Below are 27,826 nucleotides of genomic sequence, written 5' to 3'. Positions count from 1 at the left end.
TTCAAAGATGTTTTTGCAGTCTGAATTACGTTTGTTTCTACTTTCGTTTTACTGGACGCCATTGACATGTACTCCGGGTTGGATAAAATCCGGACAGATCCGTCCTCAATTCCAAACATTGTTTATACTAATTCTTAGCGTATTAAAAAACTTGAAAGATAATTTTTTACTTTTGATTTTTAAATAAAAGAAAAAAAAATCCAAAAAGAGATATTTTGTTAATCTTTTTACCCAGAATCAAAAGAACGCGGTTAATTACATGACATGGAAAGGTGTTATAATTGCTGTGCAAACAATTCACACTTAAACTTGCATGATAACAGAATGTAAATGTAAACCGTCTGCTGCCAATTAGTGTCAAAAGGCCGCTTTTCTTTGATGTAGTCTGTTACCGATACTACTGTTGGTACGAAACGGTTGGGAACGAAAATAACACTGTCCGATTTCCACCAATCAAGTTCTGATAATAATTCAGTCCGCGGCATCAATATGGCCGCCGCCATAACTTTTTTGGCGGTAAATATTGAATATTGCTGGGGAAAAAATCCGAAATTTAACTGCGACTAATACGCTAGAAGTTAAATTTTCCGACCATTTCCAGAGCAAAAATTAGATGCGGACTATACATTACCGCGACCTATACACACCAAAATACGGTAGATGATTATCCTTTTTGGATATTTTTAGAGATTATATTTAAAGGTATATTTTCAAAATGAAGTGCATCTTGTTAATCTCATGATAGTAAGATTTTAACATAACACTGTGCCGTAAATGTGATAGTAAGATTTTAACATAACACTGTGGCATAAATGTGATAGTAAGATTTTAACATAACACTGTGGTGTTAATGTGATAGTAAGATTTTAACATAACACTGTGCCATAAATGTGATAGTAAGATTTTAACATAATAATGTGCCATAAATGTGACAGTAAGATTTTAACATAATAATGTGCCATAAAGGTGACAGTAAGTTTTAACATAACACTATGCCGTAAATGTGATATTAAGGTTTTAACATAACACTGTGCCGTAAATGTGATAGTAATATTTTAACAAAACACTATGCCATAAATGTGATATTAAGGTTTTAACATAACACTGTGCCATAAATGTGATAGTAAGATTTTAACATAACACTGTGCCGTAAATGTGATAGTAATATTTTAACATAACACTGTGGCGTTAATGTGATGGCAAGATTTTAACATAACAATGTGCCGTAAATGTGATAGTAAGATTTTAGTGTAACTGTGGTGTTAATGTGATGGCAAGATTTTAACATAACAATGTGCCGTAAATGTGATAGTAAGATTTTAACATAACACTATGCCATAAATGTGATAGTAAAGTTTTAACATTGCACAGTACCGTAAATACAATAGTAAGGTTTTAACTGTGCCATTAATAATAGGTAGCCAGATCTTGCAGTTGCAAATGCTTTAGTTGTTCTTCAAATACATTTGTAAAGATGAGGTTTGTGCCACAAAAAATGGAATAACTTGTTCTGTAACAGTTTTTGGTATGGTTCCAGAGTTACCATCAGAAAGAAAATACACTTTTCTATGGCTGTGATTTTTCCCCATTGATTAATTTTATAAATTGTAAAGTAATTCAATGTTGAAAAATTCATATTGTCTGTACAATATAATGTTCTCTTATATATGTTGTTTTGTGTTCTATAGTCATGCCATACCATTAAATTATCAACTGTAATAATTACCATTCCTCTGTTTCAATTAATTTGTTTGAAAATTTGAAATGATATTTAGTTTTATATTTGTATCTTAAATTTGCTTGTTGCTCTATGAAAATTAGCAAAAAACAAAACCATTGTGATTATCACCATAGTTACAGTTATGATTAGAAGAACAAAATGGTTCGTTTTAGAAACAATCAGTTAACAACTGTCTCAAAAGCTTTTAAGCTTTATTCAGATTCGGCTCCAACATAATTGAAAGAGACATTTTTTAAGCACATATATATCCATTTTGTATTGTCTTATCTTATGAAAGCTTGCATGCAGCAACTTTAATGGATAAAAAGCTATTTTTGTATGTGATTATTTATTAGACACCGCCAGAAGTGGGTGACAGTTTTGAATATGGGTAAAAGTTCTCACGTACTTTGATGTATTTTGATGTTTCATCACATAATTAAACCTCACAAAATTAAATATGTGATGGAAATAAGTAAAAAAAAAAAAGCCGAATCTAGATCATAAAAAAGTGTTCAGAAATGAATTTTTAGCTTGCTTTGACAAGACACCAGAGCTATTGCTGTTGTGGTACTAAATTGCTGGGTAAAATCTCTGAGAAACAGTTAAGATCTACAAGCCCTTATTAACAAGGTTGAGGAGGAGGTATACTGGGGCCACCATGTTGACTTGTGCAATGCATATGTTATACTTACTGAAGGATCAGTGGACTGATTCATCTTCAATGCAAAGGTATAATTATAATCATAAGATCCATGTCAAGGATGATTTTAGTTACAATCCACTATTATTATCCAGACTTCTGTCCTCTGTATAAGTTTCCTACAAGGAGGTGGTGATAATGGGGTAGTTTTTTAGTCTGCTTAAAGGTCAACCTGTTTAAACGACACTTGGTCAGACTGTTTGTCTGGATGAAATTCAGACCAAATTAATTCATTTTGATAAGAATTGTGTTAAATTATAGAAATAATAAAACTGATAAGTAAGTTTGAAATAAATAAAAACTAGGTCATTATGTCAGATGATAGGAACACATTGTTAACGCTCTAGAAGCCATCTTTTTTTACCTGATCTACATGAAACCTAGTCAGAATGTTCTTGTAAAGATATATATGACAAATTCAAGCTGGATCAGCTGGTTTACTTAGAGGAGTGATAAGAGCCTTGATGACTCTCTTGTTTCCCTGTTCCTGTGCCATTGCCTCACTTAAGCTTACACTGACTTGTACTGAATAATAAAATGCGTTAAGTAGAGGAATAGTTTCGGATTAAATGATCTTACATGGAACAGAGTCTCATGTGGAATGTTAAAATTTTGTAATTTTCGGATAAATGTAGTTACTTTCATTACTGGTGGTCTCCCTTGGGATGGTAATAAATAATTTCCACAGAAAAGCTTTGTCACATTTAAGCAAAATTAACGTTTTTGCCTCAGATGTGTAATATATTAGGTTTGTTGAATTATATGGGACAAAATTAACCACATTTAGGTTACATTATACAGAGTTGGTATTTCTGTAGAGTTAAAACCAGGAAAGCTTTTACTTATACATCAAGATAAATCAAACTTAGACATTTTCTGGCATTCAAGTAGGGGAAAATTTGTCTTTTTTAGCTTGTCATGATGGAAGTGAGAGTTATTTTGATACCCACAGATGATGGGTGATGATGCTATCAGCATGGTGTGGTGTCTGGACAGCTTGTTAATGATTCTTCTTACCACTGAATGAAACTTTTTACATACCACGTGTCGCGCTGTTGTATTAACGCCGCCATTTTGAAAATTTTTAATCGGAGTGTAAAAAGCAAGTAAGGTAGATTTAAACCTCCTTCAAAATGAGATTATGCATCAATCATATGTTATTTCTTGATTTTATTATAAACTATTTCAAAATTTAATTCGAATACGGCCGATTGCGGATGAAAACCGATTCTGTGGATGGTCTGAAACGTCGTACAAAATATTGTGAAAAAATCGACAATGTAATCAGTAGTAACTCTAGTTGTGCATGTGCGTGTTAGGTTCTCTCAGAAAAATATTCTGCACTTTGTTGTGGACTTCGTTTTTTGTTACTGTACTAAATACATACAGTCTACATATGCAATCTTGTGCGCGCTTAATCTCCTGAACCCTTGCACACAATTTAATGAAACTTCACACAAAAGATCAGTACCAACTCTAGTTGTGCATGGTGCATGTTAGGTTCTTTCAGAAAAAAAAATCTGCAGAGTTATGGGACTTTGATTTTTTGTTACTGTTCTATATACATACAGTCCACATAATTATGCAATCTTGTCAAATTGCAATATACTGTGTCAGTGCATGAGTGGGGTACACTCATCACATTCTTTGATAGCTCTAGTTTATATTAACAATTTGTTTTTCAACTTAATGTTGAATGCAATTGTTAGCCAGTTACTTTCTCTGTAACTACAAATCACAACTAATTCACACAGGACTTCACCTTGATGATAACCAGCTTATAGTATGATGAGGTTCCATAACTCTTGCTATCATTTTAGTGAAAGTCAGTGTGATATATCTTCATTTGGTTAAAATTGTCTCCTTTTTCTTATAATTAGACATTTACACAGAATGTGTATGGCCATAAGATCTTGAACAAATTATGGGCATTATGCCTTAAATGTTGAGGAACACTCCCACTTACATAAAAAGTAATTGGCCCTAAGATTTTGGCCAGATTATAGGTAAGGTGCTTGCACTTTCACAAAATGTATATGACCATAGGACCATGTGCAAATTATGGGTACCGTAGATACCCATGTATAATGCGCACCCGTGTATAATGCGCAGCCCCGATTTTGGCCCGAAATGCTGGGAAAAAAAACATTTTTGGTCAATTTTGAGGTGGATGGAAAACGAAAGTAGAGTTTACATTGACACCGGTAATAAATTTTATCTCCGCGGTGGAGAGCAGTATCGGTCTCACGGTACTATCGAATTTTGTTTTCACGAAAAAATAAAACCAATAAAATATTGTTTTATTTGTTGTTTTACCTTTTTAATTAACTATTTTGAATAAATAAACAGCAGCTGATTTAATATTTCGTAATGGTATTTTTCAAAATGACATGAGCTTCTCAATTCAAACCAATAACAAAAGGTATGATAGTCTTTTTGTCACAAACAAATAGCCAATAATTACCGGCAATTAACGTGTCACCTCGTGTCAATTATGTTGTTCACAGTTTGATCTCGGTTAAAGATAATTCTCAATCTTTAATAGGATCATAATTTTTGTGATTTATAAACATCTCTTTCATCAAAATACTTTTAAATTTATATGAAATAATTTTGTTTGAAAGAAAAATAAACCATCGATCTTTTACGGAACGTAACGGCAATCTTAGATTTTAGCGGTGACAGTAAGCGCGGGGAGTAGTTTCCCTTTACAAAAATGGTGGACATCGGTAACAAACTTGTTTGGAAGTTAGAAAATTGTCTATACCTGTATATTATGCGCACCCACAATTCGCGGGTGGTCCCGGGGGTAAAAAAACTGCGCATTATACATGGGTATCTACGGTATTTCTGAACATTGCCATAATATCTGAAGTGATGCCTGCACTTAAACACAGGGAGTTCATAAGGTCTCGGACAAATTTTTGGCACTAGGACAAAATTTTTATAGTCTAAATCTGGAATTAATCCAGAACTGGGTTTTCCCAAGTCACTGTAGGTAAACATATCCCTGATTTGTTATATAAACTATTAAAGTTTAACCTTTAATACATCAAATTTTCTTTGAATTGACAAGCCAAACTGATACTATTTACTAAAGACAGATATATGTTAACATCATTATGTACTGGATTTATGAAATAAGGTTGAATTTGTGTCTGTGTGAGTTTAATATTTCAATGCTACATGGTGCAATCTATTTATAGAATGGTTTGTTTGTACCCACAGCGCGTGCTTGAATCTTGGAAATGCCAGACATAAACAGAGTTCCAGAGTAAATCTATTATGGGCATGTAGGTGTATTAACACTAGAGTTGTTGCCCTTTAATTAGACAAAATTGCCATATTTTATCTTGTTAACACACCAGAAATCTCCTTCTTGTGCAAAAATTTCAAAACTTACACATTATATTGCATGTAGCACAAGGTATCTGATGTTTTCAATAATTATAGGTTATTAGTTTTGTATCGGTAAATAATTATGCACAAGTTCTGCAGCAGACTTTAGAAGCACAATATTCTCCCGCTAAAGAACGAGTACACATTCCTGATGCAAAGATAATAACCTTTTTATTACATACGTATCTACACATATAAATGTAATGTCAATATTATGAATTTGTTCAACAGCTTGAATAAGATTGACAATACTGAACTAAATAAAAGAATTAATGCAATGACATACATAAGATTAAGTCTTGCACCCCATATGAAATTCAGGCATCAGTGTTTGGAAAGTAATTGACATTTCCAGTACCATTGTAATTTAACGGGGAATAGAAATGAATATGTTATAAAAGACAATATTGCTTCATTATCAATCGGACTGTGATAAACTCTTAATATTGTATGATATAGTGTAATGCGATAATGATCATAGTAACTAATTTATACAATTACTGTGTGGGTGGTGTTGCTGGAAATAATAGACCCTTCCTCCACAAAAGGATAAATCAAAAAGAAATGTCACTGCATACCGTATTTTCCCGAATTAAGGCCCCCCCTCTAATTAACGCCCCCCACCCATTTTGGGGGGGAAAAAAAGTCAGCAAGAACGGGAAAAAATCACCTACCTCATTTTTATAAGTCCACATAATAAGTGATTTACAGTACTAAAGTCCAGTGTATTAAAAATTAAACACACTTTCAAACAGTCCATGTACCGTAAGTCCAAAACATTTGTACTAAGTACGGTACGTAACAGAAAATTAAACGGTAAATACATTTTTGATTTGTTTTTACACCACTCGCGCACACGCTTCCTGCCGACTTTAAACAAACTTGCAGCAAAGTGTTTACGATATACCCTTTTCTTCGGCAGTTTTAAGAACTTTTAATTTAAAAGCAGGCACAGCAGCGTGTCAAACCATTGACATTGTGTATTGCGCTATTAGCTACCCGCATGTACTAAGGAAAATGTTATCGAAGTATACAGCTGTTTGGATCATGACGTAATGTGTAGTGTCGCGAGCGTGTCAAAAAGCCAGACATGGAATACACGAGGTACCGTATTTAAATGCATAAAAGACACACTGCATTAAATTGGATGCCTAATAATTACGTTTTAGGGGGATTAAACAACACAGAAACACTTTACAGCTAGTTTGAATGATGTTTTTAAGTTTTGTAAAAATTTTCATTTTTTATTTTTTTACCTCAAATAAACGCCCCCTCTTTGGAAAATGTAACGCCCCCGGGGGCGTTAATACGGGAAAATACGGTACATTGTGCATTTATTTAAAAATTGAATGTTATTTTTTGTGCATTTATATGGGCTATAAACCCCATTGGGCCTTCTGAGTTTTAGCTTTGATTAAATGGTTTTTTTTCCAAATTCAAATTTCTTTTTTTTAAAACAACACCATTTTGTTGATGTTTTTCCTGAATTACTTAAGTTTATATGTGCAATCTTGCGGAAAGAGTCGCCCTTGATTGTTGTTTGTTTGAAAACAAAATAATGTTATTTTCTTTCTATGTGAATTGCATAGTGAATATAAATGTTCATCATTATATTATTATTGAAATTAAATTGATATATGCTGAGTCACTTATGATTACACAGGCAAATATTTGTTTTCTAAGGTTGTTTCATTTTAAATGCATAGAACATTCAAATTTACCACTAATGACTTTTCACCACATGCAACAGAACTGTTTCTTCCAATAATAAAAAGCCCTCCCCCCAAAAAAACAACAAACAAAACAATCACCAACTGACATCAAAATCACGCACTCTATCATATGAAATTATAATGACAGAAAATTCTATCTTAAGGAGACAAACACAAAAACTTGATTGCCATCCTGACAAGTTGAGGTTTGTTTTGTAATTATACTAAGGCTTGATATTGCTTAGTGACTAGATTATAAATATTTGATGTTAATAACGTCAGTGACGTGTGATAATCACCATTACAATGCTTTCTTTACATTTCTGTATCTTGATAATTAAGCAACAATTTTTTATGATGCAGAAAATACCGTAAATAGACCAGGGTACCGGGGTGGGATTTGTTGTTATTTTCTTTTCATTATTCACATTTTTAGCTCACCTGAGCAATGCTCAGGTGAGTTTTTCTGATCGCTCGATGTCCGGCGTCCGTCGTCCGTCGTCTGTCGTCCGTCGTCTGTCAACATTTAGCTTGTGTATGCGATAGAGGCTGTATTTTTCAATTAATCTTCATGAATATTGGTCAGAATGATAACCTTGATGAAATCTAGGCCGAGTTCGAAAATGGGTCATCTCGGGTCAAAAACTAGGTCACTAGGTCAAATCAAAGAAAAACCTTGTGTATGCGATAGAGGCTGTATTTTTCATTTAATCTTCATGAATATTGGTCAGAATGATAACTTTGATGAAATCTAGGCCGAGTTCGAAAATGGGTCATCTCAGGTCAAAAACTAGGTCACTAGGTCAAATCAAAGGAAAACCTTGTGTATGCGATAGAGGCGGTATTTTTCAGTTAATCTTCATGAATATTGGTCAGAATGATAACCTTGATGAAATCTAAGCCGAGTTCGAAAATGGGTCATCTCGGGTCAAAAACTAGGTCACTAGGTCAAATCAAAGAAAAACCTTGTGTATGCGATAGAGGCTGTATTTTTCAATTCTTCTTCATGAATATTGGTCAGAATGATAACCTTGATGAAATCTAGGCCAAGTTCGAAAATGGGTCATCTCGGATCAAAAACTAGGTCACTAGGTCAAATCAAAGAAAAACCTTGTGTATGCGATAGAGGCTGTATTTTTCAATTGATCTTCATGAATTTTGTTCAGAATGATTGCCTTGATGAAATCTAGGCCGAGTTCGAAAATGGGTCATCTCGGGTCAAAAACTAGGTCACTAGGTCAAATCAAAGAAAAACCTTGTGTATGCGATAGAGGCGGTATTTTTCAATTGATCTTCATGAATTTTGGTCAGAATGATTACCTTGATGAAATCTAGGCCGAGTGCGAAAATGGGTCATCTGGGGTCAAAAACTAGGTCACAAGGTCATATCACGTAAAAACCTTGTGTATGCGATAGAGGCTGTATTTTTCAATTGATCTTCATGAATTTTGGTCAGAGTGATTACCTTGATGAAATTTAGACCAATTTCGAAAATAGGTCATCTCAGGTCAAAAACTAGGTCACTAGGTCAAATCAAAGAAAAATCTTGTGTATGCAGTAGAGGCTGTATTTTTCAACTGATCTTCATGAAATTTAGCCAGAATGATTGCCTTGATAAAATCTAGGACGTGTTCGAAAATGGGTCATCTCGGGTCAAAAACTAGGTCACTAGGTCAAATCGAAGAAAAACATTGTGTATGCAATAGAGGATGTATTTTTCAATTGATCTGTATGAAATTTGGTCAGAATGATTGTCTTGATGAAATCTAGGTCGATTTTGAATATGGGTTATCTGAGGTCAAAAACTAGGTCACTAGGTCAAATTAAAGAAAAATCTTGTGTATGCGATAGAGACTGTTTTTTTCAATTGATTTTTATGAAATTTGGTCAGGTTGATTGCCTTAATGAAATCTAGGTCGAATTTGAATATGGGTCATCTGAGGTCAAAAACTAGGTCACTTGGTCAAATCAAAGAAAAAACTTCTGTATGTGATAGAGGCTGTATTTTTCAGTTGATCTTCATGAATTTTGGTCAGAATGATTGTCTTGATAAAATCTAGGTCGAGTTTGAACATGGGTCATCTAGGGTCAAAAACTAGGTCATATCTAAGAAAATGCTTGTTTTATCGCAAGAGACCAATTTTTTGGTCCAATCTTAATGAAAATTGGTCAGAATATTTGTTTCCTTGAAATCACTAGGTCAAACATGTTTTACACTGTTATGGAGTGTTTCTTAGGTGAGCGACCTAGGGCCATCTTGGCCCTCTTGTTATGGATCCTATGTCATTTCTTCTGTATCAGCTTTCATATTAAAGGGTAAGGAATGCCTGACAATAAGCTTATTTCATATGAAAGATATCCGCATGCCTTTCATAACGCTGAAAGAATTTTTAAAGTCAGACCACTATTGAAAAATATATGGCAGTTTGAAATTTAGGAAAATGGCTGATGATAGAGACAGCCATTTTAGTGTGTTTGTGACGTCATTTACACACTGCTGTATTCTTTATTTAGCAAATAACCTTTAAAATAGATTAATTTCATATGTTCAGTGAGTGTAAGATGTAAAATGTAGTAATTCCTTTCATTATAGCTGGAAAAAGTAGAGGAATTATTTTACATAAATAAGTAAATGCTGTTCAGATATGTATCTGGAAATTTAATAAATCTGCCATCTTGTTTTTTGTTGCCATGGAAACAAAATGGCTGCCAATTTTGATCAAATATTTAAATGCTTATAACTTACTCATTTTTAAGCCGACTTTGAATATTTTTTCACTTCTTTGAATGATTTATGAAATCAAAGCAGACGGAATTAACATAAGAACAACATTGCCTTTTCCTTTAACAATGGCAAGCTGATAGAATCTACTGAGAGAACATTTGTTATTAGTGGAATACATTTTGCAGTAAGCATTTTTTCTGTGTTTCAGGCCATTGAAAGATTGTACAATGAGGTGAAGAAAAAGAAGCCTAAGGGTCAGCTGCTATCGTCTGCTACTCCAGAGGTTTGTATTTCAAGTTTTGCAGTGGTTTATTGAAAACAGCAGCAACTTATATTTAAAACTTCCAATGTGCAGTACTTAGATACCTTATTCAAAGGTCAAGGTGACACTGAGATAATTTTAGGTCACCCTAGCACAAAGTGCTTTGAAAATCATTGGATATCTGTCATTTGTCAGTCCATCATCCCTAATTACTGCTTCTCCTAAAACAAGTCAGTTTCAACCAAACTGTCGTAAGAATGTTTCGTTGGTGATCCCCATTTAGGTTCCTTCAGATTTAGGTCATCTATCCAGGTTGCCACAGCAACCAAAGGGAAAACAGTCAGAAATCTGCTCAGAAGCCATAACCCAATTTCAAATTTTCACACATAGGTGACCCTTTACCAGATTCCTTCAGATGATAGAAAAAAAATTAATACACTGAAGCCAATATTTTCTACCTGGTCTTTGTGAGTTTTGTCTTTATAAAGTCAAGGTCAGGTTTGAAACCAGGTCATCTGGTATGAAATATAAGGTCACAAGGTCAAATCATAGGAAAACTTTAACAGTCTATATTCCACATTTTCTGCTTTATCTGTAATAGATTTGTCAAGTTGTTTACCTAAATAAATCCATGTCAAGCTGGAAAAATGGGTTACCCAAGGTCAAAAACTAGGTCATTTGGTCAAATCATGGAAAACACTTGTTAACATTCAAGAGTCTACATTTTCTACCTGATCATCATAAGTTTATGTCAATATTAGACCACGCACTACTGTTTTCCACCAATCGCTGGCCAGTATTTCGATTGTATAAATCGTATAGACATGGTATATCGTTGTCTAATAATCCTTTAAATGGGTATAAATTTATCAAGCTGAGTGAGAACATATCATGATATAATTAATCGTGAGGCCAGAAAATAAATAGCTTAATGTGACCCAGTGTAAAAATGTATTGCATAAACGCCTCAAGGTAATTTACAAAGAATGAAATAAAATTAAAATAAAACAACAGAAAAACAAATGCTAGTAATCTATTACATATAAATATACCACTTTCATGAGAAGAAAGCATTATGTCTTTATATTATATTGTAATACAAAATCCTTCGAACCGATGACCTATGTCCCTGCAAAAAGTATTTCACTTAAAGGAGTTCATCACAATATTTTGTGCGCAGCTCAATCGCGCAGCAAGCGATATCCACTGTAAAGTTCAGAATTCGCCGCCGAAAGTGAATAATTGTCGGATATGCAGCGCACTCGCGCAAAATATATCGTATGTACTGACAATATAGGTCGTGCATCCATATTTTACCTTTAAAAGTGATGGTGTTTTATTGGAGGAGTAGTTGTAGGAAGTGCTCGAATCGAATAGATTGGGGACAGCCAATTTGAAAGTAAACTATTTCGTCCAGTAATGATGCAGCCGACTCCAAGTCAAATAAAATTCCAGAAAAATCTTAACGTAGATATGTCTCCTTCAAGTTCAGATGTGACTTCCTAAAAATATTGTTATACTTTTTGTGCCCCATCCCGCATTTCACGTAGTAAGACCAGAGTTATGGCCCTTGATAGTCAAATTGTACACATTTGTGTCGCATGTACCTAAAAATTATATGCGTCAAAAGTCATGAAACCACACAAGAATTAAATTCAGCATGCGAAGTTGTGCACCAGTGCTTTTATTTGAGGTTTCACTCAATAAAAACAGATTTATGTCCCTTGACGTGGTCAAATATATACATAAATGGGATGTGAAAGCTTGTGTAGCAAGTATCTCAAAAAGTATTTGACCTAGAGGCATGCAACCTTAAAGGAGCATTATTCCGCATGTGGGTAAGAATATTGGTTAAGGAACTGATAATAACATTGTGCAATTTGTTTTGTAAGAAAAAAAAATGTTCATATTTTTTTGGGTGGGTGGGGTAATGAAAAAATACTTTTGTGGGTGGAGTGAATATTTTTTAATTTTTCTTGAAAACAAGCAAGGGTTGATATATTTTTTTGGTTTGGATTTTTTTGTCTTAGTTCTAGCTTACATAATATAAAATTTGGAAAAATTCTGTCCGCTAGATTTTTCAAATCATTAAGAAATACTTCGTGATTTTCTCAGTTTCAGATACTTTCGACATCTGTCAAGAGTAATTTTTCTGAGTTAATATATCTATATGTTGACATTTTATGTATAGTTAAAGTGGTGTTATTAATTCGGATGCATAAACAGTAACATCAGAGTGAAACTTCGAATAAATAATTGTTTGCAGTAGTTTTATTATGACATGTATGAACTGTTTCTTCAGACAAAAATACCGATTTGGTGTTCTTAATAAACTTTGAATATTGAAAAAAGAAGCACGGGTACCTATTATTTTTATTTTTTATTTTAACTTGTCATACATCAATCTATAAATATGCAAAGTTACAAAAAAATCTGTCCGCTAGAAATAATTATGAAAAACATCTTTAAGGTATATGTTTATTTCATTGAAGTTACAAATTAATGGAAATTTTTCTGCCACATTTATTTATTACAACTGTTGTGATTGTTTCTGGCACTGATATTTCAATAGAATTTTGTGGGAAAAATTCCTCATTTGAAGGTAAAACCGTCTCCGTCTTTAATTTCTTGTCGGACTGAGGATGTACAGTTGGTGGTTGAAGAGAATCACTGACACGCTGCAGCATGGTTTCAGATGGACGTTTGTAACTTCTCACAGCTGTACTACGATGCCCGCTTCTGTCCATGATAGCTTGTTCGTCATAGTTTTGTTCGTACATACGCATGCAAAGGGTTACTTTTCCGGAGTGATTTCTTATGTTTCTGCCTGAACAGTCAATCAGTGCATCAGAAAACATGGATTTCATATATTTTCCAAGTGTATTTATTCCAATGTTTTGTTTAGAAAATTAAAGGCCCCGCCAACATTATTCGGCAACCGTTTTCTGTAGAATGGGCCTGTTGGTGGGATACTCTGAAGGTACTTTTCAAATAATTTTACCACACATCTGGGATTTTCAGGACTTTCAAATTGCTTTATCTTTTTAGGTTTAACTTTTCTTTGATTTAAGCCGCCTTGCACATTTTTTGAATTCCTACCCATGAAAGTGAGAACCTTGCATCCAGACTCCATAGTAATACTATACTGGTTAACATCAAGATTCCTGTGTTCATCGCCACCACGAAAACCAAAAACTTTACAGTTGTAAAAGAAAACACCGTAACATAAAGCCTGTGCATCGCTGTGACCGATGACTCCCTTCTCCCAAAGCTGTATCTCATCATCCTCCGACACAGGATCGGCACGGTCTTTGTGAATGCCAATACCTGTAACAAAAAATCGAATCTGCACCTTTTTTGTATGTTTAAGTAAATACTAATAACTTTGTAAAGGTAGTTATTTTAGCGTACTTACAACGACGGTTCAGTTGTGGAGCAAACCCGGCCTTTCAGTCCCTAAAAATGCATTTCTGTCTCACAAAATTATTGAAGAGAAAAATTGTAAGAAATAATTACATTGTAGATTAAATGAGCCGCATCATGAGAAAACCAACATAGTGCCTTTTGCGACCAGCATGGATCCAGGCCGAGTCTGGTCAGGATCCATGATGTTCGCTTTCAAAGCCTATTGCAATTAGAGAAACCGTTAGCGAACAGCACGAGTCCTGACCAGACTGCATGGATACGCGGGCTGGTCTTGATCCATGCTGGTAGCAAACGCACTATGTTGGTTTTCTCATGGTGCGGCTCAAATGTTCATCTTATGTGCATCATAGTTTAAAATTATATGATATCGATTAATTATGTGGGTTTTGTTAATAGCATGTCTCCCGATCGGGTATAGTTCGAGCAAACATAATGGAGAGAGGAAAAAAATAAAAATACTTTTTTTCTACAATTCTGTATATACAAACAATAAAAGACAACTCCGGATATTGTTGAATGTGTCCAAATGACCTGCAGAGTTATCTCCTTATTCCAGATAGGATAAGAGTTTTAACTTAGCATAAAGATGTGTCAAGCTTGAAAAAAAAGTATGTTTGAGAAGAGATTTATTGCTTTTTACATTAAAATAGACAAAACCTATTTCAAATACCTTCATTCGTGAGTTCTTTCATCCTACTGTCCAGCTGCTTCCTGAATTCTGAGAAGTGTGCATCTTTTTTGTCCAAAATGTTTACATCCGTTCTTCCGTAAACTTCCCATAACTCTCTTTGAATGGATGCTGATGTATTATACAAAGTACTTGGAGGATATGGTTTTCCATTTTTTCTCCTGCATTCAATAATGAATCTGGACAGCCAATAATCCATTGCCATGAGAGATTGTGTGGAAAGTTCAACTGGAACTAAACCATTGTCTCCAACCAAAGTTTCTGCCCTGTGTTTCTCCACTTTGCCCAGTCTTCATAGCAGGTCATCGCCCAGCAGTTTTGTTTTCTAGTATTTCTAGGAATTCTATCTTCCTTTCGTTTTTTTAATTGTTCATCACTGACCACAGGAACTGACTCAAAACATTTATTTTCTGGGATGTCAAACTTAAATAAATCCTGAGTTTGCAAGAAATCAAGTTGAGTAACAGAAATATTTTCCGAATCACAAAGTTCATTCAAATCTATTTTTTCCATTTTGTACGAATTGTGCACCTAAACTAAATTTGCAACATTTAATGTCTTATATGAACTAGGGACTAATATAAAGCATGGGATTATCTTGAGTGATCAGTGTTCAATGGTCATTCAAATTATAGCATTTACTTGATAGCATCACAATAGGTCTAAGGTTATATTTTGTGGATATTGCACGGGACAGTTTGAGTGATTACTGCATTTTATATCACGTGGTCGGATAGACAAACTCGTGACCGTGTCTATTCGATATATACCCTCGCTGCACTCGGGTATATATCGAATAGACACGGTCACTCATTGTCTATCCTATACTTTGACTGGGTGAAATCCAGATTAAGTTTGAAACTGGTTAACCAGAAGTCAAAGCTAGGTTATTTCATTGAAAATCTTGTTTAGGAGCCACATTTTATACATGACCTCTATAAATTTCCTTGTCTGGTCTTTTAGCCCGCCCGCTTAGCTCAGTAGGTAAGAGCGTTGGTCTACGGATCGCGGGGTCGCGAGTTCGATCCTCCGGCAGGGCGTATGTTCTCTGTGACTATTTGATAAACGACATTGTGTCTGAAATCAGAGTCCTCCACCTCTGATTCATGTGGGGAAGTTGGCAGTTACTTGCGGAGAACAGGTTTGTACTGGTACAGAATCCAGGAACACCGGTTAGGTTAACTGCCTGCCATTACATGACTGAAATACTGTTGAAAAACGGCCTTAAACCCAAAACAAAACAAATCATCTGGTCTTTTTAAATTCTAGGTGAAGTTAAAAACTGGATCAGTCTATAGTCAGAACTAGATGAAATGATAGAAACACTTCCTTTTTGTCCATTGAAACAAGTTTTGATCCGATTGTCAATTTCATCCCACATGGAACCTCACAAATACCTTGATTGCTTCTTACTCTTTTTTTTATCCCCCCGCCAAAGGCGAAGGGGATATTAGAAATGCTCTTCGTCTGTGTGTGCGTGCGTGCGTCCATCCGCAACGATCTTTGTGCGGAGCATAACTCCAAAAGAACTGGAGGGATTTTCTTCAAACTTCATACTCTGATAGAACACATTGGGAGGAAGTGCAGTGTGCAAGGACAATAACTCTGCCTTGCCTATTTTTGAGTTATTCCCCTTTATCTTATTTTCTTAGAAAAATTTGTCCAGAGCATAACTCCAAAAGTACTGGAGGGATTTTCTTCAAACTTTATACACTGATAGAACACGTTGGGAGGAAGTGCAGTGTGCAAGAACAATGACTCTACCTTGCCTATTTTTTGAGTTATTCCCCTTTATCTCATTTTCTTAAAACATTTTGTCCGGAGCATAACTCCAAAAGCACTGGAGGGATTTTCTTCAAACTTCATACACTGATAGAACACATTGGGAGGAAGTGCAGTGTGCAAGAACAATAACTCTACCTTGCCTTTTTTTTTGAGTTATTCCCCTTTATCATATTTTTCTTAAAAAAAAAAATTGTCGGAGCATTTCTTCTTCATGCATAGCCCGCCCGCTTAGCTCATCAGGTAAGAGCGTTGGTCTACGGATCTCGGGGTCGCGAGTTCGATCCTCGGGCGGGGCGTATGTTCTCCATGACTATTTGATAAACGACATTGTGTCTGAAATCATTAGTCCTCCACCTCTGATTAATCGTGTGGGGAAGTTGGCAGTTACTTGTGGAGAACAGGTTTGTACTGGTTCAGAATCCAGGAATACTGGTTAGGTTAACTGCCTGCCGTTACATGACTGAAATACTGTTGAAAAACAGCGTTAAACCCAAAACAAACAAACAAACAGATCTTCATGCATAGAGGGATTTTGATATAACTTGGCACAAATGTTCACCACCACGAGACAGAATGTCATGCGCAAGATCCAGGTCCCTAGGCCTAAGGTCAAGGTCACACTTAGAGGTTAAAGGTCAAATTCAAGAATGACTTTGTCCGAAGCATTTCTTCTTCATGCATGGAGGGATTTCGATGTAACTTGGCACAAATGTTCACCACCACGAGACAGAATGTCATGCGCAAGATCCAGGTCCCTAGGTCTAAGGTCAAGGTCACACTTAGAGCCCAAAGGTCAGATACAAGAATGACATTGTCCGAAGCATTTCTTCTTCATGCATGGAGGGATTTTGATGTAACTTGGCACAATTATACACCATCATGAGACGAAGTGTCATGCACAGTTCCCTTCTTTAGAATTACCTCCCTTTGTTGTTACCGTATTTTACCTAAGTCTTGGGACAGCATCAAATAATTATTTTTTTCACTGTCCCAAGACTTATTTCCCGAAAAATAATTATTTTGAAAAGTGTCCCAAAAATATGGACACAATAATCGTCATCGGGTAACATCCCCCACCCACCCGTGTCGAAAGCGAAAAAAAAAACACAACGATTATCGGTAATTATTCTGTTGATAAAAAAAGTAATTGGCCTTGTTTTCATCATCAATTAACACCCCCTCAAAGAGCTAAAATGTGTCGGTATCATGACATTAGAAGTGGAGATCAAAGCGGTATAGTTTCCCAGAGATTTTCATGGCATTTCGTCATGTTTTCGCGCCATGTTGCACATCACTGTTTGATCGTACGGCCTCGTTTCTGCTGAGAAGTAGATCTAGTGTTGTAACAATCAATAAAAAAAGCTTCTTTTTAATTTGTTAAGGCGAATGTGCAATATCCCGTATAAACTGACAGGTAAACATGTCAAACTATAATAGCGGATATCTTACCTCTGTGACCTATTTGCCCTCAAGGAAATTACAAAATGGTTTGAGAAGAATATCTTATTATAAAGTGTCGTGTCAAAAAATACATGTACATGTACAAAGATTCATTCAAAACTTCTTAAAAATACGCAACAGCATCATTATTGTTTTTGTTTTTTAACCGCATTTTCTGTTTACGTTCACAAGGTCACGTAACAGAAATCTGTTTTCCAAAAATCGTTTTACTTCATATTTTTATATTGCTGCCGCCTTTTCATTATTTAAGATTTTTCTATTCTGTTTTTTGCACTTTTTGGTCAAAAGTCTGAATTTTATGCCCATAGTTTGTATCATTTATTTACTTTTAGAAAGAAGTAAGTATTTAGGATCGCGCTGTTTGAAATTTTGCAAGTAATTTTATGAAAATGAAACATTTCTGTCGATACCTTTTTAAAATCGTTATAGAATTCAAACTATATTACTTCTCAATCGGTGTTGAAAATCTGAAGCGATAAAATCAAAAAATGAATGCGTGACGCGCTGTTTTTGTATACGTGTCGATGAATAAAAGTAACGGGTTGTAAGTTGGATATTACGAGGTCGCACGTGCTCGAGGAATGGAAAATTACCGGCATGGCGTTTTGATATCTGTACTATTCGCAGGTAAATTCCAGTCAGTGGTAAATTAAAATAAATAAATAACGGAAAAATGGACTTCCTGGCTGCAGCAAAAAAAAAAAAAAAAAAAAAACACAACTGGTATGGTAAAAAAACACTTTACTAGTAAAAACACGACACGAAAATGTTAAAAAAATAGTCTTTGGTTCTTATAATTATTTGATATTTTGATCGATACAACACCATACAATGTATAATAATGGTATTTGGGTTACATCTTGAATCAGTAAACAAACCTTAGTCCCAAAACTTAGGGACGAAAAATACTCTGAGAAAATACATGTCAAAAAACTTAGGGTCAAGAAAAATAATTATTTTTCCACATTTTAGGGGTGTCCCAAGATTTAGGGTGTCCCAAGACTTAGGTTAAATACGGTACTTTAAATAGCTTTTATTGTAACTTTTTCATAACTAGTCGTAGGGAAAAATCGAGACCTCTTTTCTGTAGTACAACATGCATGATACATCCAATTTTGAGGTGTCCAATTTTGACCAATCTCTACCTGGTAAAGATTTTTTGTGGACTTGCAAATTTTTTTTTTTTTTTTTTTTTTTTTTTTTTTTTTTTTGAAACTATACAGGATGATTGATGGACATGCAGAGTAGATGACCCCTATTTATTTTGGGACCATTCTTTCAGAGGTCATGGTCACAGGGGCCAGAACATGGAGAATCGTTCGTTTCCATCCTATAATTTGAGAACCACTTGACCCAGAACAATGTAATTTCATGGGATGATTTGACATGCCGAGTAGATGATCCCTATTGCATTGCAGTCACTAAGCCAACCATCAGTGTCTCTTTGACCCCTATGGACTTAGTTAGTTTGAACTTATGCCATATTGGTTGAGTTGCCAACACCTTACCATAAGTGTTCAATTATTCTTAGTCTTGTAGCGTAATGGCCTCTAAAAGCCACATGGCTCCAGTGTTACCAGACTTATAAAACCTGTGGTAGAACTTTCACACACATACATAAGATCGAAGACACAATAGTTCGTTTCTGATGTTTATTTAATTTCATAGAAACGAACTATTGTGTCTTCGATCTTATGTATGTGTGTGAAAGTTCTACCACAGGTTTTATAAGTCTGGTAACACTGGAGCCATGTGGCTTTTAGAGGCCATAACGCTGTATACAAGCTGATTTTAATCTCCATAGATACGTTTATAAAGAGGAGAAATGCTAGACAGGCCTGTGCAATATTACCTTAATATCTCGTAAACTTCCGAGGTAGTCTAGTATATTTTAAATCTTTTTCTGTAAATAAATTGAATAGTAAACAGATAAGACCCTGTGGCATTTGATTCAATGACATGTTTGACAAGTACACTCGGTCCTTTCAAGAATTTTAACTTAATAATTCTACTTGAAAATATTGAACAAAATTAAATTATTTTATATCCCTAAAACCTATTTTTATAACTAGAATTTAAATCTAATAAACACACTGAAAATATTAAAGAAGTTAAATTATTTATGTCCCGAAAACTTATATTATAATTATAGAAAACCCCTATTACACTATAGTCTTGAGAAAGAGAAAATAAATGAATCTCTTTCTCTCTGTGTATCTGTTTCATGTGTGACATCTTTGGGGGTTGTGGCAATTAGACATAATTACTTTATAGTAGCTGGTTAAATTCCCAGTGCCACAATAACTAAAAGGTTATAAGTCTAAGAAAATCCTGCTAAAAGTACAACTGTTGAAAACTGAATACTACTACAGAAGGTATGTTGTCATAAAGGAAAAGAAAATATTTGCCTTTGCTCTATGAAGAGGTAGTTAATACTATAGAATTGAACAGACATGCATTACTGAACATGGAGAAATGAGAAGAAAGTTCAAGTTTTGGCCATAGAATTCCTGTTATTAATAAAGTATTGTAAAGTTCCAAAGTAGAAATTTTCCACCATAGAACATTTTTTACCATCAAATTTCCTTAACTCTAAATTTTGAAATCAGTTTGGACAAGTCAGAATTGCTGAAAAATTGTATTGTAATTAAAATTAGACTCATTAATTTGAACATTTCATCTCTAAATCCTGTTTTGACAGCATCTCCAGAAAGCAATTATTGATGTATCCTGAAAAAACTTAATTAATCACAGTTTTGTCATTTACAACTGTCTGGGTGGAAATTATGATATAATGGTATCAGACAAAGAATCATTTTACTGATAGTTGCTGGCTTAGGTTTCTGTTTGTCTCAGCTACAGATTATTACCTTCTTTAACCTTTAGCATGCTATATAAATTGTCGTCTGCTGGAAATGTCGTCTGCTAAAATTGTAAAGTTCATTCAATTTGCTCCAAAATTGGAAGAAATATTGTCAGAGTAGCAAACAGCTTGGAACCTGATCAGACACCGATTTAATAGGCGTCTGATCTGTTTCCAAGCTGTTTGCAAAGGCTGTTAAATTCGCCTGCAGCAGGCTAAGTGTTAAGAAGAGCTGTGTACTTTAAAGTTACTGTTTGATCCAGCTTTCCTGTAACATGTGTTTTTTTTTTGCTCTTTTTAACCTTTACCCTGCTAAATTTGTAAACTGGACTGGTCCATCATTCCATTTGGACAATACCATTTATTATTTGAAGGGGTGTTTGCTGCAAATTTACTGACCGAATAGCGAACAGTGCAGGAATGAATTTATCGATGAAAAACTACTGTGATAGGCCAAATGCTTCTTAACTTCATGCATGTCTTTGGCATCCCGAGTTGTCTTCAAAGGGCAATTTACATGACTCTTAACTTTTATTATACTCCCACCAAAGTTGGATTTATAGGAGCTATATAGGAATCACTTTGTCCCATCCCATCCATCCCTATCCTGTGTCATCTCATACTGTGCCATCCAGTCCCATCTATGGAACTGATACAGATATCATTTTGAAACTTACAGTATGTTTGTAGGATCATAAAGCATGTTCACATACCAGGTCCCATAACTCTTGATTTTTGTTTTGACAAAATTGTATTAACTTTTTAATTGGAACATTTCCAAAAATTGACATTTTCTTCTATATTTCTGAAACCTATTCATGCACTTGATTGAAAGTTGACGTAATAAAATTATGTAAATTTGTACATCAAGTTCCATTACTCTTGCTTTTATTTTAACAAATTTATTCAACATCTTGACAAATAAAATGTGTAAAAATTGATGTTTTCTTTAAATATTTCTGAAACGGGTAAAGATATTGCATTTGAACACCGAAACAGTTTGCAAGGATCTTAAGGCAAGTTCATATACAAGTTACCATGATTCTGATTTCTGTTCTGACAAAATCATTCCCATTTTTCACTGAAAATGTCCACAGGTTCACACTTTCCTCATGTATTACTGAAATCTGTCCATGCATTTGATTGAAATTTCAAACAAACCTTTAAGATCAAAATGTTTGTTTATGTAGCAAGTTCCATAACTCTAAAAATTTAATCCCCCGCCAAAAGCAGAGGGATATAGTTTTGGCATTGTCCATCCATCCATCCAGAGCCATATCTTGGAAGTGGTTTTGAATATTTTTATAAAACTTCATATACATGTTTGCCACTACAGTAAACCTCACTTATAAGGAACTCGGATATAAGCAACACTCGGTTATAAGGAACAGTTTTCAATTCCCCGATCTAATTCCTTCTTTATTGTACCCCCCCGACAACAAAATTGTAAGGGGGGGTATACTGGTTTCAGGTTGTCTGTCTGTCTGTCTGGCCGTCTGGCCGTAGACGCAATCTTGTGCGCACCATCTCTCCTTATCCCCTTGACAGAATTTAATGAAACTTCACACAAGTGATCAATACCAACAGTAGTTGTGCATGGCGCATGTAAGGTTCTTTTAGAAAAAAAATTTGCAGAGTTATGGGACTTTGTTTTTTTGTTACTATACTATATACATAGACATAATCTTGTGCGCACCATCTCTCCTCATCCCCTTGACACAATTTAATGAAACTTCACACAAGTGATCAGTACCAACAGTAGTAGTGCATGGGGCATGTTAGGTTCTTTTAGAAAAAAAATTGGCAGAGTTATGGGACTTCGTTTTTTTGTTACTATACTATATACATAGACACAATCTTGTGCGCACCATCTCTCCTCATCCCCTTGACACAATTTGATGAAACTTCACACAAGTGATCAGTAACAACAGTAGTTGTGCATGGGGCATGTTAGGTTCTTTCAGAAAAAAAATTTGCAGAGTTATGGGACTTTGTTTTTTTGTTACTATACTATATACATAGACACAATTTTGTGCGCACCATCTCTCCTCATCCCCTTGACACAATTTAATGAAACTTCACACAAGTGATCAGTAACAATAGTAGTTGTGCATGGGGCATGTAAGGTTCTTTCAGCGACAAAAATTGCAGAGTTATGGGACTTTGTTTCTTGTTAACTAACTATGTACATACAGTCTGCATATGCAATCTTGTGCGTGCCTAGTCTACCAAACCCTTACACACAATTTAATGAAACTTCACACAAGTGATCAGTACCAACCCTAGTTGTGCATGCTGCATGTTACATTCTTTTAGATAAATATTCCGCATAGTTATGGGACTTTGTTTTTTGTTACTATACTGTATACATACAGTCTATATACATACAGTCCACATAATTATGCAATCTTGGTGCATCAAATTACAATGTACTGTGTCAGTGCATGCGGGGGGTACATTCATCACCTTTAGTGATAGCTCTAGTTCAATGTAAGAATCCTCAGTTATAGGGAACTCGGTTATAAGGAACACTCGGTTATAAGGAACATTTTTTCCAGTCCCAAAGTATGAAATTCAGTGGAAAACCCCTCAATTATAGCGAACAGACATAGAGAATAAAAATTATTGAAAATCGGAAATAAACAGGAGAATCGCTGATGACGTCAGAGTAATCTCGGCACTTTCACACGCTTTCATGCGTTTGAATAAAAACAAATGATTTCATTTCTATGATCTTTAGTTTGTTAATTCAAGGATACAATAAAAAGAAAATATATAATATCATCATTAACATTTATCAAATACTGCACGATAGTAGACTTGGGATTGTAATATTGGTCATTATTAGTCTAGTTTCGTCACGATGGAAATATCCTTATAAATGTGCTAATTATGCGTGATTAACAATGGCAAACAGTCCAGTTTACCTAATTTCCAATTGTAAAAATTATAGCAGGTGCTAAAATAGAAAATAGCAAAATTATAGGTATAATTTACACTTTAATCATTATGTAAGACGCTGTTGTCTAGTGTCTGCAAAATGGAAAATTGAACATTTATTTAGTATTAATGCCTATTCACATAACATGCAGTAGAGCAAGTTAAGGGGCGTAACTGCAACATATTTTAAAGTTATAATGTAGCGCTCACTAAAAAAGAAGATAGAAATAACCAACATAAAATAAGCAAAAACTACGGTCATTCTTACCGATGTACATTTTGGCTTAGTTTAGGTTTAAAGACCGTGTTTCAATACTTTTTCAGTCACATGCAGGCAGTTTACCTTACCATCTCTCCAGAAAAGGACCTGTACTAGACTCGCAACTTTCTCACATACAGATTTATGGTCGGCCCGTAGTGTGAACACATAGCCCTTTTCAAACGTCAGTCAAATAGTGTTCGCTATACAAATTGTGTTCGTTATACAAACCTCGGTTACAAGGAACTAGTTCGCTATATGGATATAAGGAACCTCGGTTATAAGGAACAAATGTTAGAGGTCCCAAGCTCCTTATAAGTGAGGTTTACTGTATAGGGAAATGTGGCACGTCAAGTTCTGTCAGATTGCCCAAGTAACTCCAGAGTTATGGCCCGTAGTATTTGTGATGTTGAATAGAAGGACACTTTTTCTACTGAAAGGATTTTAATACAACTTGGTACAATTCTATGTCATAAAGAGGAATTGAAAGACACATGCTCTGATAATAATAAAGTTACATGAATTTTTGATTAATTTGATTAATTTTATGATTAAAGACTATAATTTTTAAAGTCAGTGAAGGGAATTCAGAGTAACTTGACACAATGATAAGTAAATACGACATCGCCAGAATTTTACACAGTAAATCTTGGCCATCAAATTGACACTTTTAAAGATACCTGAAAATTCAAAAGAATCCTTCTGCCATCTCTAGAGACCTTTTAAATGATATATATTGGCAACAGTTCACACAAAAAAATTTGTTATGGATTTGGTGGATCAGACAGTAGGCATTTGTCTCTTGTTGATGACAAGTTTGATCTTTCCCTAGAGAAAGCTCTGAAACTTATCAAAGATTGTAGTGTCTGAAGTATATTTCAATGAGGTAGCTGGTATATTATACATTCTAATCAGTGCCACCTTTCAAATAAAAGCTACAGAACATGTTCTACTGTTAATCAAGTTGGATAGCAGCACACTGAATATTAAAACACTTCAAATTGTCAAATACCTTATGTCCAGTCAGTAACTGGAGAATAAGCCAAACTCCATAGGATAATTACCTGTGGTCAGTAGGTGACCTTACTGCTTTAAAGATTAGTAGGTCAAAAGTTAAGGCTACAGTGACCTTGAGACTGGAGACTGTTTCCACTGAAAAAAAATACATTTGCCTACAGTCATGGAACTTCACACGATGATTGCCTGTGGTCAGTAGGTGACCCCTTTTACTTTTATGGTCAGAAGGTTAAGTTATCATGGGTGGTGAGTGGGTGGGGGAGGGGGCATACATGTTTTACAAACAGCTCTTGTTTTAAAAATGATACTTTCTGAAAATACATTTATCTGCTGATGCTTACTTTATTCAGACTATTTTTTTTTTCAAGTTTGCTGAGTTAAAGGCCCTTTGGCAGTACACATGCTCAGATCAAGGTCAGGTTGCTCGACGATGCAGTCAGCTGTGGATACAGTTACTGAAGGAACAATGTGCAGATTTCACCTATGTTCTCAACGGGTTCTTAAATCAAGTACCAACCTCAAAGTAAGTAAGCCAATATTGGACTTTTTAACTGCATTGAAATCTACCTCCAAATAAATAAAAAAAACTTGGAAGCGAAGAATTCAACCAAGCATAGATGTTCATGAGAGGTAATGAAAACTCTAGCACTCCTTATGACCCATAGCACTAGCTTAAGGTGAATTTTGATTTGCAGATTTCTTGTAATGACTCCATGATACCAAAGGATAAAGTATAACTAAGAAAATATAACACTGAGCAATGCAGTATCCAGACATGAAGAAGTAATGCATCAGGATGGGTTAATGATAGAAGGAGTTAATTAACAAGTCAACATTAATTTTGCTTGATTAATTCAAACAATAATCTGAGCTATTCTACTCGCCCTGGGGTCAGCGTCGCACCTTGGTTAAAGTTTTGCATGCAAGTACGTATAGCTCTCATTTAAAGGCATATAGCTTTGAAACTTAGTTTTAGCTCAACTATTCGAAGAATAAGTAGAGCTATCCTACTCACCACGGGGTCGGCATCGGCGTCACACCTTGGTTAAGTTTTTCGTACCAGTCCACATTTTGACAAAGTCTTTTGAGATAAAGCTTTGAAAATTTCAACATTTGTTTACCATCATCATGGCCAGTTATAGGAGCACATAACTCCATCAAGGATTTTGGCTGAATTATGGCCCCTTTTGACTTAGAAATCATGGTTAAGTTTTTCGTACCAGTTCATATTTTGACAAAGTCTTTTTAGATAAAGCTTTGAAACTTTCAACACTTGTTTACCATCACCATGTCCAGTTATAGGCAAGAGCACATAACTTCATCAAGGATTTTGGCTGAATTATGGCCCTTTTTGACTAAGAAATCTGGGTTAATATTTCGTACCAGTTCATATTTTGACAAAGTCTTTTGAGATAAAGCTTTGAAACTTTCAGCACCTGTTTACCATCACCATGTCCAGTTATAGGCAAGAGTACATAACTCTATCAAGAATTTTGGCTGAATTATGGCCCCTTTTGACTTAGAAATCTTGGTTAAGTTTTTCATACCAGTTCATATTTTTTGTAAAGGTTTGACATATGGCTTTGAAACTTTTATCACTTGTTTAGTATAATAGTCTCTATCTGTAGGAAAGAGAACATAACTCTGTCATCTATTTTGGCTGAATTATGGCCCTTTTTGGACTTTGAAAATGGTTCTGTTTTCATACATGTCCATGTTTTGTCAAAACTATTTGACATATGGCTTTTAAACTTTGAACACTTGTTTATCATTATGATTTCCATCTGTAGGCAAGAGTACATAACTATTTTGACTGAATTATGGCCCTTTTTGGACTTTGAAATTGGCTCATATATTGCCATTTAGTGCAAGACTTATCGAAATCAAAGTAATACAGGAACATTGTTTGTCTAATCTATTTATTTCTTTTGTCTGAATATCCGTGGAAATATTTTGACCCCATTCTTCAATCAATTCTTCGAATAGTCGAGCGCGCTGTCATCAGACAGCTCTTGTTTTCTTTGTACTAATTGAAACTTAACATGTTTCTTCAGGGTTTATAAAACTAGGTCATAGCATCAAGACCCATAACTCTCACATGTATTTTGCAAAATTGTCACCTTTTGAACTTAAAAATTTCTGGTTAAAGATTTGCATGCAAGTTACCATATCCAAAATAATGCAGATACCAGAATAAGTAGAGCTATCCTACTCACCACGGCGTCGGCGTCAGCGTCACACCTTGGTTAAGTTTTTCGTACCAGTCCACTTTTTGACAAAGTCTTTTGAGATAAAGCTTTGAAACTTTCAACACTTGTTTACCATCACCATGTCCAGTTGTAGGCAAGAGTACATAACTCTATCAAGGATTTTGAGTTATGACCCCTTTTAACTTAGAAATCTTGGTTAACTTTTTTGTACCAGTTCACATTTTGTGTAAAGTGTTTGACATATGGCTTTGAAACTTTTATCACTTGTTTATTATAACAGTCTCTATCTGTAGGCAAGAGTACATAACTCTGTCAACTATTTTGACTGAATTATAGCCCTTTTTGGACTTGGAAATTGGTACAATTTGTGTACAAGTCCATGTTTTGTCAAAACTATTTGACATGTGGCTTTGAAAGTTTGCACAATTGTTCATCATCATGATTTATATCTGTAGGCAAGAGTACGTAACTCTGTCAACTATTTTGGCTGAATTATGGCCCTTTTTTGACTTGGAAATTGGTTTAGTTTTCATACAAGTCAATGTTTTGTCAAAGCTATTTGACATGTGGCTTTGAAACATTTAACACTTGTTTATCATCATGATTTCCATCTGTAGGCAAGAGTACATAACTCTGTCAACTATTTTGGCTAAATT

At 34.9% G+C, this 27,826-nt stretch overlaps 2 protein-coding genes across 2 annotated transcripts in view; one reads left to right on the top strand and one right to left on the bottom strand.

Moving 5' to 3' along the window:
* LOC128558903 (focadhesin-like) overlaps window positions 1–27,826 on the top strand; it is a 322,592-nt gene that overhangs the window by 183,297 nt on the left and 111,469 nt on the right. The window contains exons 3-4 of the mRNA XM_053549183.1: window positions 10,468–10,542; window positions 25,329–25,483. Of these exons, the coding sequence (XP_053405158.1) occupies window positions 10,468–10,542; window positions 25,329–25,483 (230 nt within the window). The remainder of the gene's footprint in view (window positions 1–10,467; window positions 10,543–25,328; window positions 25,484–27,826) is intronic.
* On the bottom strand, window positions 12,259–14,843 carry LOC128559095 (uncharacterized). The gene is made up of 2 exons (XM_053550151.1): window positions 14,618–14,843; window positions 12,259–13,848 (listed from the first exon to the last, which is right to left on the bottom strand). The coding sequence occupies exons 1-2, from the start codon at window positions 14,838–14,840 to the stop codon at window positions 13,406–13,408; spliced, it is 666 nt and encodes a 221-aa protein (XP_053406126.1). The 5' UTR covers window positions 14,841–14,843; the 3' UTR covers window positions 12,259–13,405.

This window comes from Mercenaria mercenaria, chromosome 8 (genome assembly GCF_021730395.1).
Source record: "Mercenaria mercenaria strain notata chromosome 8, MADL_Memer_1, whole genome shotgun sequence".
In the NCBI taxonomy this organism is placed as follows: Eukaryota; Metazoa; Mollusca; class Bivalvia; order Venerida; family Veneridae; genus Mercenaria; species Mercenaria mercenaria.
The sequence above is the reverse complement of the archived record's forward strand: the minus strand, read 5'-3'. Positions and strand labels throughout refer to the sequence as shown.